At 35.3% G+C, this 14,002-nt stretch overlaps 1 protein-coding gene across 1 annotated transcript in view; it reads right to left on the reverse strand.

Moving 5' to 3' along the window:
• The window catches only part of LOC140830112 (alpha-N-acetylglucosaminidase-like), a 35,410-nt gene extending 21,623 nt beyond the window's left edge, over window positions 1-13,787 (reverse strand). The window contains 9 exon segments of the mRNA XM_073193396.1: window positions 4,528-4,558; window positions 4,692-4,798; window positions 7,713-7,794; window positions 8,173-8,267; window positions 9,013-9,098; window positions 9,619-9,740; window positions 11,936-12,147; window positions 13,200-13,273; window positions 13,415-13,787. Of these exon segments, the coding sequence (XP_073049497.1) occupies window positions 4,528-4,558; window positions 4,692-4,798; window positions 7,713-7,794; window positions 8,173-8,267; window positions 9,013-9,098; window positions 9,619-9,740; window positions 11,936-12,147; window positions 13,200-13,273; window positions 13,415-13,723 (1,118 nt within the window). The 5' untranslated portion in view covers window positions 13,724-13,787.
• Between the last annotated feature and the right edge of the window lie 215 nt (window positions 13,788-14,002).

The following is a 14,002-nucleotide window of genomic DNA, read 5'->3' on the forward strand; positions in this document are numbered from 1 at the left end:
AAAGGGTTCGAGGAAAGGTGGAGAAAATGGATTAAGGGATGCATATCCAATGTCTCCTTCTCGGTCTTTATCAATGGAAGACCAAGGGGGAAGTTTAGAGGGGAAAGAGGACTCAGACAAGGAGATCCATTATCTCCTTTTCTATTCAACCTAGTGATTGATGGCTTAGGACGAATGATAGACAGGGCCAAAACGGACAACATTTTGAGCGGTCTAGTAGTTGGAAGGGAAAAAGTCGAAGTCTCTCACATACAATTCGCGGACGACACTCTCTTCCTTGTGCAATCTGCCGATCATTTAAGGGAGGCGGTGGGGTTGCTAAATTTGTTTTGTGCGAATTCGGGGCTGAAAATCAATCTTGACAAACCAGCGATACTAGGCTTGAATCATTCTGATTTTGAGGTTGAGGAGATGGCGAAGGAACTCGGTTGCAGGCGAGAACAATGGCCTATTAAATATTTGGGGGCACCATTGGGAGGAAACCCATCGAAAATGGAATTTTGGGAACCCGTTGTTTCGAAATTGAGCAAAAAATTGGCTAATTGGAAGAAGTCATTCCTTTAAGAGGTGGTAGATTGACTTTGATCAAATCTGTGCTGAGCGCAATGCCAACATATTTCATGTCTCTTTTTAAGATGCCGTCTCGAGTGGCAAAATATTTGGAGAAATTGATGAGGGACTTCCTTTGGGATGGACCGGATGGGGAGAAGCACTGTCATGTGGTTGGATGGCAACAAGTTTGCAAGCCCTTAGCGAGAGGCGGACTTGGCTTGCCTAATTTACGGTTGAGGAATTTGGCTCTATTAGGTAAATGGTGGTGGCGAAACTCAGTGGAAGACAAGCCTCTGTGGAAAAAGGTTGTGGGCAGCATATATGGGTTTCAACCGAATGGGTGTGATGTGAACCTTGCAAAGAATTCTACATTCAAAAGCCCGTGGAAGTTTATCTCTCGTGCTTACTCGACTTGTCACCGGGGGGGAACTTTATGCGTTTCTGGGAGGATAGGTGGGTGGGTTTGGTGTCTTTTAAAGAGTGTTTTCCTAGTCTTTACCGTATTTCGTCCACTGTAAACAAACCAATCAACCATTTTTATTCCACAGTTGAGTCTCAGGGACAGTCCATTTTTCAGTGGGATATAAGGTTTAGAAGGGATTTAAACAGTACCGAGTTGGAGGAGTTCACTACTCTTTTAGGTGTCTTAGATACGGTTAGATTGTGTGTGGGTTCTGCGGATGTCAGGGTTTGGTTAGGAGATCCCTCTGGAGTCTTTTCGGTCTCATCTCTATATGACTCACTCACTCACACAAATTCTTTTAGTGTGTTCCTATACCATTACAATATCTGGAAAGTACCGATTCCACTAAAGGTTAAGGTGTTTTCTTGGATTGTCGCTTTGGGGAAATTACAGACCTGTGACGTAGTGCAAAAGCGGATGCCGGGACTTGTTGTGTCCCCACAGTGGTGTACCTTATGCAAGAAAAGTGACGAGACTCAAGACCATATTCTGTTACATTGCTCGTTCACGACGAGAATATGGGCACAAGTTATGCAACATATAGGATTCGAATGGGTTTTTCCAAGAAGATCGCAAGACATGTTAATCATCGAGCCGGGATTCATCAAGGGAAAGAGTATGACGAACTTTTGGTACTTAGTGGTGCATTGCACTTTTTGGTCTATTTGGATGGAACGCAACAGCAGAATTTTCAGGGAAGAGAACAAATCTTGCGAAGATATATGGGATAGTATCAGAGTCAGAGTGGCTACTTGGGCAATAATCAATCCTCAATTTCAGCACATCACATTATCAGAGTTAGCTAGGGACTGGAAGTTCATTTGTTAGTTTAATTTCCTAGCATATGATGTATGTGGATTGCTCAACTGTGGATTGCTCATCCACTGTAACTGTAACAATCTTTATTATTTAATAAAATATTAATAGTTTCTCATCAAAAAAAAAAAAATCAATAAAATTGTATTGATTTTCAGTGTGAATCTTGTGAACTAACTAAGCATCATCGATCCATAATCCCATCTCAGACTTTTAAAAAATTTGCACCTTTTTATTTAATTCACATTGATATTGGGAGTCTTTTTAGAATGACTAATTTGTCTGAAAAAAGTTGGTTTATAACTTTCATTGAATACAATACGAGAATAGCGTAGGTGTTTCTTTTGAAAGATAAGTCTGCAGGTGGACATGAATTTAAAAAAATATATATCACATGATTCACACACAATTTCAGACTCAAATAAAAATATTTTGAATTGATAACAGGAAAGAATGTTGTACCATGTATTAGGAGATCTTTTTGCATAAAAAGAATCATTCATCAAAGTTCTTGCCCTAATACACCTCAACAAAATGGAGTGGTTGAACGAAAGAATAGCGTCTCCTTGAGGATGCTCGGGCCTTATATTTTTTTGCTAAAGTACCAAAATACCTTTGGGAAGAGGCAATCTTGACCGCCACTTATTTAATTAATAGGCCAGAATTTTGAGCTTTCAAACTCAAATAAAAAAATTTCAGAAGCTTTTTCCAAATAATCGCCTCATCACCAATATCACCCTCAAAAGTCTTGGCTGTGTAGCCTTCACAATTTTGCACAGTCAACATTCCATCCTAAGGCTTAAAAGTCAGAAGTGCATCTTTATTGATTATTCTACCAATCAAAAGGTCTATAAATGCTTCGAACTCGTCTCAAAAGAATGTTTATCTCAATGGATGTAACATTTTTCGAAAATCAAACCTGGTCCTCCTCTTCGGGAATATAAGGGTAAGGAAGATGATAAAGATGGAGAGTTCAATTTTGCCTTTGACAATGATGTTTCTATCCAGAATGCTATATGGCATACCAATTACTTAGTGGAAATGAGTGAGGAACAATTTGACGGTCATGTCTATACAATGAGAAAATGTGCACAAAGAGGTGGGGATTGTGTCCTACTACAAAACCATATGTCGGAACCAATTGTGTCAAATGATTTGTATCTTCACATTGCGAAAAGAAAAGGGTTAGGTCATTGTCAAACTTTGTGTCTTATAAAAAAATTTCACCCTCCTTTCGTGTCTTTTCTCTCAAAAAGATATTGTTAGTATTCCTAACAATGTATAGGAAGCTCTAAAGATAACTGAGTGGAAAGAAACTATTCTTGAGGAGAAGAGAGCTCTGGAGAAAGAACACTGCTTGGGACAAGGTTGACCTACCTCAAGAGAAATCCATTGTGGGATGTAAATGGTTCTTTAGAGCAAAATACAACTCTGATGGTTCTATGGAAAGATACAAAGCTTGGTTAGTTTCAAAAGGATTCATTCAGACGTATGGCATTAATTATTCAGAAACATTTTCTTCGATGGCGAAGCTTAACATAGTTCGAATCATATTATCTGTTGCTAATATTGATTGTCCACTGATCCAAGTAGATGTGAAGAATGTCTTTCTAAATAGAGACTTGGAAGAAGAAATATTTATAGAATGTCCTCCGGGTTTCATTGATGATTTTGGAACAAAAGTACGTACACCGAAAAAAATCTATCTATTGAATTAATCTCCCAAAGCATGGTTTCAAAGATTCACAAGATTTGTGAAAAAACTAGGGTACACTCAAGGATAATCTTATCATACTCTATTCACAAAGTGGTCAACAAACGAGAAGATTTCAGCATTGATTGTCCCTGTTGATGACATAATCCTGACAAGGGATGAGGCAGAGGAGTTGACAATATTAAAGTAAACTTAACCAAAGAGTTTGAGGTCAAAGATTTGGGGCAATTGAAGTACTTTCATGTAATGGAGGTGGCGAGGTCAAATACAGGAATTATGTCTGGACATAATATTTTATCCTCTCTCCAATGCTAAGCTAATATTTTCTATATTATGTCTGGACAATGAATCGTGTTTAAGTTGTGTTAATTGAGTTTAACAACTCATGGCTGCTTGCCTGGTGGAAATCCCTAGATCGGCTGATTAAATTCTTTTGTTGTTTGAATAACCAGTGCATTGTCAGGAACAACACGAAAATGCTTATACCAGTCACCAGCTAAAGAAAAATGCATCAACAGCTTGTGAGACTACAAACAATTGAAGCGGTAGGATACAAGATTAAGATTCCTGGTTCATCTAGACAAAAAAAAAAAGCAGAAAAAACCATTCTCCCATTTATTATATACAAAATAATTAGAAGATATTACTCTGAGAAAAAGTAAAGGACTACACAGACTGCACCAGCGATTATGGGAAGAATCATAACAAATGAAACTATGGAATAAAGAGAGAGAAACCACTCTCCTTTCTACAGATAATGGCGCACTGTGAGTCAACTTTTCAGTGGGTTCTGCCAGAGGACTTAGTTTATCTATTATTTACGGTTTAACTTTAACGTGCAGAACCAATGGGAGATGTATGGCCCTACTTTTTCATCCACCGTTACATATTTGCAAAAGATTTTTGGCATTGTTCTCCCTTTTCTCATAAGCTATGATGGTACTAGTAGAAAAACATGTCTGTAACAGAGAATAAAAAATACCAGCTGTAGATATCTGTAACATCACCATATTCTGCAAAAAAACAAAAATGAAAAAAAACTCATAGTTATCTTTCATATTTAAGATAAGATAATCAAGCTAAATGAAGCCAAATGGCATTGCAGCCTAAAAATATAAATGATACATGCATTAGTGCATAACTCACCTTTGATCTGCTGTTTGATGAATGCTTCTCCAATTTTAACAAATAAAGGATCAGAAGGATCTAGAAGGTAAGTACAGCACCATCGTGGATTGCCATTAACAGTATTCCTGTGAGAAGAAAACAACTTTTACCGAAACCAAATCACTGGATTTTAAATGTCAGAAAAAAATCTGTTATCACATTTGATCCCCTCAACTTAAACACGTAGATCCGAATTGAAGGGCTTTAACTAAAGATTAAAAAATGTCATCAAGAAAATTGAATTTATATGCTTCAAAATCAGAGACATGGAGAGTGGAGAAGCACGGATATATTGTTTATTTTTCATGCATAACTCCAAAATTGTACTGACAAGAGGAGAGATAAATGTAAGCAGAAAAATAACTTAGAATTATTTTGATTAGCCTTGAAACTTACATCCATAAGACAAAGTCAAATGACTATAAATCTTATCCATTACTATGTATAGGTGAAAATATCTTGGAAGAATAAACTACGAAATAGTTCTTTCCAAATAACAAGAAAATCATCTAAGAAATACATCATGTTGTTAATAATGTCATAAACGAGACTGGAAATATTCTTGAGTCTACATTATATATAACTATATAATAATGACATAAACGAATTTGGAAATATTCTTGAATCTATATCATATATAGCTAGATAAACTATCCGACATAATAGATAATTCACCAATACAATCATGAGATTCCCTTAAGAAGATACAAGAACATTAAGTTTTCGATTTAATAATAAAAGGAAAGATATGTGCTATTTCGTAACTATAAACACAGAAGTTAGGAAAAACGAATTATGTGTAGCTAAAGATATGAGTTATGTTATGTCTCGAAGCCTGCTTGAAATCTTTGTAAATCTTAGTTTAGACTATGACAAATCATGTCTTTATTAGTTCAAGATGTTAATCTAGTTCAATCCATGACTCCATAAACATAAACTGGTTTGAACCGCTACATCATTCCCCAACTGAAAGTGAATAAGTTGAGTTCCTTGCTAGAGTCTTTGGAAAGGGTCAGGCTGGTTGACGAAGGTGTATGTATCAGGTTTGGAATGGGGATCCTTCAGGGTTTTTTCAGTTAAATAGGTTGGTTGACGAAGGTGTATGTATCCGGGTTTGGAACGGGGATCCTTCAGGGTTTTTCAGTTAAATTTTTCTACGATTCTTTCTTTCAGATCAGCGATTTTCCTTTCTTTCCTCTTTTCATGTTATTTGGAAAGCACCGATCCCACCAAAGGTTCAAGTATTCTCGTAGACTGAGGTTCTAGATAAAATGCCAAATTGTTATATGATTCAAAAGAGGTGGCTTATTTGTATTCTTTGTCCGAACTGGTGTGTGCTCTGTCGGATAGAGGTGGACACTCAGGACCACATTCTTATTCATTATCCTTTCTCGAGTTGTCTTTGGTTCAGAGATTTGGAAGAGATGGGTTTGGTTTTGGGTAGTTCCAAAATCTTTGCATGAATATTTTGTTGCAGATCTTGGACGTGATCTTGGCAGAAGGGGTATAATTTTTTTGACAGTGGTAGTTCTTTGTATTTTTTGGTCAATTTGACTGGGGCGGAATAAAAGGATTTTTGACAATCTAGAAGAGTTAGTTTAAGATTTTTGGGACAAGATTAAGATTCGGGCACCTGACTGCATTGGGAAACACTTATAGTTTAAGAATTTATAGATCTCATATTTAGTGAGGGATTTGAGTTATATTCGTTGTAAATATGATCAGTGCTATTGTTTTTCCTTTTTTACCTTGCGTATTTCTTGTCCGATTTTTGTAACTATTAGTTTCATTATTTAATATAATATCATTTTCTGTTTAAAAAAAAGATCTGCATACACTTTGCCTAGTGTTTGTATTATTGCGTATTTCTTGTTCGATTTTGATAACTATTAGTTTTTATTATTTAATATAATATTGTTTCCTAAAAAATGAAAAAGAAAGATCTACATATCACTTTGCCTAGTGTTTGTATTATATACAATTTTCGACATAAAATTATTGAAAAACCTTTATCTTCGAAGTCACTGCACCACTTTGTTACTATTTGACTTTGTGCACGAGGTGAGACATGGGTTCATCCCTTGTGGTCATTTAATTTAAAATAGATACATCCTCCTTCGATCATCTTCAGTGCCGAGGTGAGTAGACACTCAAAGGACTCGGAAAAATTCACAGTTAGATTTTTTCCATTTTCAATTATTTTTGTCGCAAAATTATTTTACATGCAACTGGAAAAATCCTGAGGGTTCTCTTCCATTTCTTTTGACAGACTAATCATCCTTCGATATCAAAGAAGTGTGATGAAATCACATTAAAGCTTATCAACCAAGAAGATAAATATTTTTACTTTGCTGATTGAAGCTTTCAAAGGGCTAAAGTTTGCATAACTTTCTACGCTCGGTAAAAAATGAGGAACTCTCTGATCATTTGATAAACATTATTTTGATTTCCAATGGTGTGAATGTGATGAAATAGCATTAAAGCTTATCAACCAAGAAGATAAATATTTTTACTTTGCCGATTGAAGCTTTCAAAGGGCTAAAGTTTGCATAACTTTCTACACTCAGTAAAAAATGAAGAACTCTGTGTTCATTTGATAAACATTAGTTTGACGTCCAATGGTGTGAATGTGATGAAATCACATTAAAGCTTATCAAGCAAGAAGATAAATATTTTTAATTTGCTGATTGAAGCTTTCAAAGGGCTAAAGTTTGCATAACTTTCTACACTCAGGAAAAAATGAGGAACTCACGGTTCATTTGATAAACATTAGTTTGACGTCCAATGCCTTAATTAGTATTTTCTCCTCGTTGAATCCCTTTTTAACAATAAGAAATAATTTAATGGAGCAAAATATAGAATATATAGTGCAGCCAGAACAGCAAGAAAACAGTGAGAAACGTGTTAGTCACTGAAGGAATGGCACAAAAGAGTGCAAAATGTAAACTGTTAATTTTGATCAAGGAGGTGAAGGGGAACATGAAATAAATAGTGGCATACCAGTCCCCAAGTCTGCTTATGTTTGCTTTGGGGAAGATTTCTTTTAATGCAGCTGGAACATTCCCAGAAAATGATGGAAGCACTTTCAAAAGAAGCAAGAGTTCATCAGCTAATAATTGAATGCATTGATGGGAGGTTTAGATATAACTTGTCAACTTTTAAGGGTTTTGTTGGCATAATGTGTAACATCCGAACAAATATATGACTGTGATTGAGAATGCTTAGAAGGTAAAAATGATGTTTAATTTATAATTACATCAAGTTTAGAATATGTGAAAAATGTCAAATCAGGAAATAAGTTAACAGAGTTTTTTTCAAGGTTACAAGTGTTGAATAGTGTCTTCGAGAGATCAGGAACATATGCAGACTAGTTGTAGGCCTCACGATGTGGTGGCGTTCCAGAGGAGCCAAAATGGATCCATGTCTAGATCATGCATGTATCCAAAACGCTAAAGCATACCTGGGATCATGCCAAGCTTTAACATCCTAGACAATATCTTTTTTTGCAGTATCAACTGCATTTGTAACCAATTTTGAGTCAAAGGCCCACCCCACCTGAAGTGACAAGAAATAAATAAAGAAGAAAAAACAGGTAAATCATTTCAAGAAACAGTGAAATGCAATGTCAAACCTATCTTTCAGCATTCCCCGACAATTCACATACAAAGAATTTTACCACTTAACACCAGTTAACAAGTCTGAAATGACCCAAAATTGCATCTAGCAAAAATGCCTTCAAAAAGAAAAGTGCATAAAAAATTGTGGAAAAAACATGACTAAGATATAATTCATCAACAGCGAAACACTCCACATGAAGATATTGCAAAAAAGTTGCAACCACTAAACTAATGTGCTAGCTTGTAAAGAGAGGTGGAAATATGAATATGAATTGCAATATTTTACCAAATTCTTTTGCATGTCAATCAAAAAGCAATGGCTTATCATTTTTGTAATAGCATTCCATTTGGTTCTATAGCACGTTATTTATTGGGTAGTACTCAATCACATACATAAAAACTGATACCCTGAAATCGTTGATGAAATGTATGCATATGCTTATTTTGTATTAAAGGGTTAGTTAAAAGCTGCAAAGTTCCTGCAAAATGTACTCCAACTTTTATCTCGACTCAAGAATATCACAAACAATGTGTCATACTAGAAACAAAGAAACTTTCAACCTTCTTCTTTCCTATGAAAATCATCTTATAGTGCCTCTATAACAACACAAAGCATATGCAAAGAATCTGAAGTTTTAAAATTGAAGGGCACACACAAAAAGAATCAAATGATTTAAACACACCCGTGTAAGTTACCCATGCGTGCCCAAGCAAGAAAGGAGGGTCCACCAAAGAAATTGTTCAAGTCTGATTTAGTAACATTGAACTCCTGCATTCAAAGAAAGAAAATTAGAGGTAGGGACAACCTTCTTTAAACAGAATGAAGGTATTGTCTAAGGAAGTGAGTATACTCGAGAGATATGACATGCTTGATAAAGTAAAAGGTTTCTCATATCCATTAAAATGGACTTGGCTTATTGGTATCACTGATGTCATGAATATACATCAAATAGGCTGAATGTGAGAAAATCCAGTTCAGACACTTTGCGACACCATCTATTAGTTTGTTTTCTAGAGTCTAGACAAAAAAGTGAATGGAAGCAGTAACTACTCCCAGGTTTTTAACATGATGATTTTGAGAACAGAAATAAAAAATTAAACGAGGCTGTCAACCTGTGGACCCAATACATAAGTGACACCGCTGCTGAAAAGGGACATTCTATAAACTAAAATTTTCGACAATTGAAAGATCGTTAATTCCTGCTGAAGCAAATCCCTGGAGTATCTATCTCAACCAATTATTGAAAAATCAGCGAGAAAAGAATTATTAAAAGTAATGAAAAACATACTGCAAAAACACTTTCCCAGATGGTTTCCTGCCCGGTAAATGCCAAAGGTAGGTTAACCCCTTGTAGTGCCATCCAATCTATCTCTTTTTCCCATCTTTCCCAGTCCCACCAAACGTATGAATCTGCAAAAGGAAAATCAAAATTTCTCTAAGCTATTGGCAGAAGCAGAAAAGGAAATGCTTGAAAGAGAGATGTATTTATGAACCAAAAAGTCTCTAATCTGTAAAAGTGTAACAAATGCAACTCAAAATATAAAACAAAGATCCATTTCTGACCTCAAAAGTTCAATATCTCAAATCTCAAAAATGTAAAAGTGTGACAAGTTCAAATTTGATTTATTGTTACTACAATTCATAGGGAGCATTGTACCTGAAGGTCCTGAACTTCACAAGTTTGCATACAACAAAATGAATATGTGATATATCTTTTTTTTTTTTGATAAGAAACTATTTTCATTAGAATAATAATTTGGATTACAAAGTATAGTAATCCTAAGAACTAAAATAAAAATACGTAATTAAAGCAGAGATCTTAAATCAACAACAAACATAATTCCAATCTCTAATCACATCCGCAATAAATAAATGATTAAACTCCGGTAACGTTGTTGTCCACGTCGCGACCCTGAATTTGATCTTTGCTCATAGCTCGTCGAGAGACTCTGCCGAATCCGCAAACAATCTACTGTTCCTCTCCAACCACAGAGACCAAAAGATGCAGTACACGATCAAGAGCCAGAATCTGCTATTCCTTCTTCCGTCTGCCATAGTCGTCTCCATGATAAGTAAGTCCCGAGCCTTTCTTGGAAATGTCCAGTCGAAACCAAGCTCTTGCAGAACGCGTGTCCAAATTGCGCGTGAAAAAGAGCAGTGCAACAGAAGATGGTCTTGGTTCTCTTCATGTCTCTGGCATAGATTACACCATTGTGGTCTTAATGCGCAATTGGGCCATCGTTTCTGCAGTACGTCGCTAGTTGGGAGTTTCCCCAACGCCACTATCCACGAGAAGACTTGAACCTTGTACGGGATCGGTATTTTCCAGATCTTATCGTAGAATGTAAATGTAGGGAAAGCTGTAACCGGGAAAAAAGAAGCATAGAAAGACCGAACAGAAAAAAACCCCGACGGATCCCCCAACCACACTCTAAAATCACTCGTACCCCTGTCCAACCTAACCGTGTCTATAATCCCCAGTAGGTCACTGAATTCCTCAAATTCTACCTCGTTTGAAGCTCTCCTGAAATGCAAAACCCATTGTGAAATATTATTGTTAACTCCCATGTCAGATATCTCTAAAAAACTGCTGATTGGTTTATTAACGGATGAAGAGATTAGAAAAAGAGACGGAAAACTGAATATGTGATATATCAAGATACATTAAGTAAATAAGTGAGAAGAGCAATGATCTCTCCAAACAAAAAAAACAACAGGACTCTAATTAATGTTATATTCACATTGTGTTCAAATCAAGTCATGTTTCATTCTTATTTTTTTAATATTTCACTTCATATCTTCTTTACCTTATTATTTAATTTAAAAAAACATTTTTTTAAATTAATAACACATATCTTATAAAAGAAACATGGATATTTAAAAACTGCAATTTTTAAAATAGAAAACATTTATCAAATAAAGAATCAATATTTTTGTGTATAAACATTTTTTAAATGAAAAATAAAGCAGACAAAAATTAAATTTAAAATAACATATTGATATTATAAAAATTAGGTAACTAAACACTAGAAGATGTATTAGATATTTTATAAAAATAAATCATGATATTATAGAAGTTGTACCAACAACTACACATATACCATAGCTAGAATTAACAACATTCCACTTCTGTTTGCTCTCTTTCAAGAAAAAGAAGAATATTCTATTGCCACAGATATTCCCTGTGAACCACACTTCCAACTCGCACAACACATCTCAGCCACTCAAACTTTAAGACGGCTTCGAAAAACGACTTGTCCTCTTATGATGAAATTTCTCAGAAAGAAAATTTCAGGGGAAATGAGAACCATGTCGAAGAAATGAATACATGGTTCAAATTATAATCAGCAATTACATAAGAAATACTGTAGAAGATCCATAGCAGCAAGCAGTACTGGAAGATATAATTATGCGCGGGAAAAGATTAGCCAGTCCCCGTACAGAAAAAACTAAGTAAACTTAATTACTTGTTTCTTCTTTATCATAAGCAAGAAAAGAACAAAATTTAATGAAATTCAATTATGTTAGTACTCATTGAATCTACATACGTAAAATAGGTCAGAGAAATAAGCAGTAAAAATAATAAGTTAAAGAAATATTCTTACAGCTAGACGTCACAACATTTTGGTAATAATTCCACGGGACAGGACGCTGGATCTTCAGTCCATCATCTTTCACAGGAGGAAGGGATCCTGGCTTGGGAACTAAACCAAGCTGCGTGCCACCAGTCTTATCCCAGGAAACATGAGCTCCACACCAATACTTTAAATACCAATGAAGGCCTGATATGATATCAACTGCTGTAGTTCCCTTTATCCTAGGAGTCGAGGACAATGAAATTAGACAGATATGTGATTAGCATTCCGACTTGAATATAGTATGAAAAAAACATTTCCTCCATCTCTTCAAAAGCTAACTTCTTTAATGTTAAAAAAAACTAACAGTTTTAAAGGGCGATAGTCATAGCTGAATCTGGATAATTTTATAGTCCAATCCAAATTATGTGCCACATGTTTATTCATGGCATAACTCACCAACCTCAACTCATAGAAATCTCAACAAACACTTCCCAAGCAAGATAAGAATACAACAAAGTTTCCATCCTATCACGTTTTCAAATTCCCATGCTGTCCAAGCCTTAACGGTTCAAATGATTACTACAGCTGCCAGCTTTATCATGTGTTCCTGGATTTACCAATATGCTGACAAGAACGCATAACACAAAATATGCATTATGTCCCACTGAATTTCTCAAAATGTCGATACGAGAATTTAGAACACCATAAATTTCTTAATTCCATTATTGCAAGGTTCATCTTAGCTTGCTTACCCCCTTCAGAGCTCAAACCACAATTTCTAGAAGAAAATTTTAGCTATTAAAGTTTAACTAGGAAATGGAAATGAAGGAACCTGTGCACCACCAATCATATAGGCAGTTTAAAGCATCAGTACATGAAATTAAGATTAGGCCAAGAGCAAGATAAGAAGATTAGGGAAGAAAAGAACAATAAAATTAGTTCTTCGCAGAAAATTAACAATTTACAAGGGTGGATAGCAAGTAGGGGAAGTGTAAAGTTTTCTACTATAACATTGAAGAGCAAATACAATAGAAAAATTTATGTCAAATTCAGATCAGAAATCCCTCAAACATTGAAAATGTAGCTTGTTTCGCAATTAGATTTGCATGTTCTAACAAAGCATCTAGAGGTTGTCAATGACAATCACGCAAATTTCCTCTATGTAACTTTACCAATCAGCGCATGTATCATTTGGCCTCACTGGCTAAAGAAATCAAAAATATGGAAAAATGTTTCAACGGGTCATTAAAACCGACCAGACAAGATGGCAAATTTATCAGATTGTACCTACTTTATTTCAGGTGACTCTCCGCTTGAATTCTTGCAATTGCTAATTTGAAAGCAGCTTCTTCCACCGCAGACGTCCTAGTATAAATCAATTCCAAACCATATAAATCAACTTCAAGTAAATGGCAAGGGAACCTTACAGTGACAATTATTATTATTATTATTATTATTATTATTATTATTATTATTATTATTATTATTATTATTATTATCAATTACCTTGGTGATAATCTTGAAATCAAAGCTGGATAAATGGGTGGGCAGCAGTCTCCGAAGAACACCCTTTGCTGCCAGTTCTTGAACTGACGGGGATGGTTTTTTGGAATCCAAACGGTTCAATAACGATTTTATGGCTCCTCGTTCTCGTACTGCAGACGATGAAGAACATAGTACTAGTAAGGTGAGTAGAATAGTTAAGATCAAGAACTTGGAATGGTTGCTGGAGTACATGTTCGGGCCTGAAGAAACTGGCATCAAAATTATTGGTTTTGTTTTCGTTTCGTGTATGCAGAGTGACTGGGGGAGCATGGGGTTGCCTCTCAAATGGTGTTTCTTTGGTCCATTCTACCAAGCCGGCTCTTGGAAGAGTCGACTATCCTTCCTTGTACTTTTGTTTGTTTGTTTATTATTTATTATTATTATTTATTTAGTTATTAAAATTAACGTTAACATTTCATTATTTTATAAATGCATTTCATTATTAAAAGATAAAACTATTATAAACTAAACTAATTGCTACTTTTATTTCATCTCTGTGTGTGTATCCAATAGATTCAATTACTTTTAATAGTTTTTTAAAGTTTAGAG

The sequence above is a fragment of the Primulina eburnea genome, chromosome 1, assembly GCF_022965805.1.
Source record: "Primulina eburnea isolate SZY01 chromosome 1, ASM2296580v1, whole genome shotgun sequence".
Lineage (NCBI taxonomy): Eukaryota > Viridiplantae > Streptophyta > Magnoliopsida > Lamiales > Gesneriaceae > Primulina > Primulina eburnea.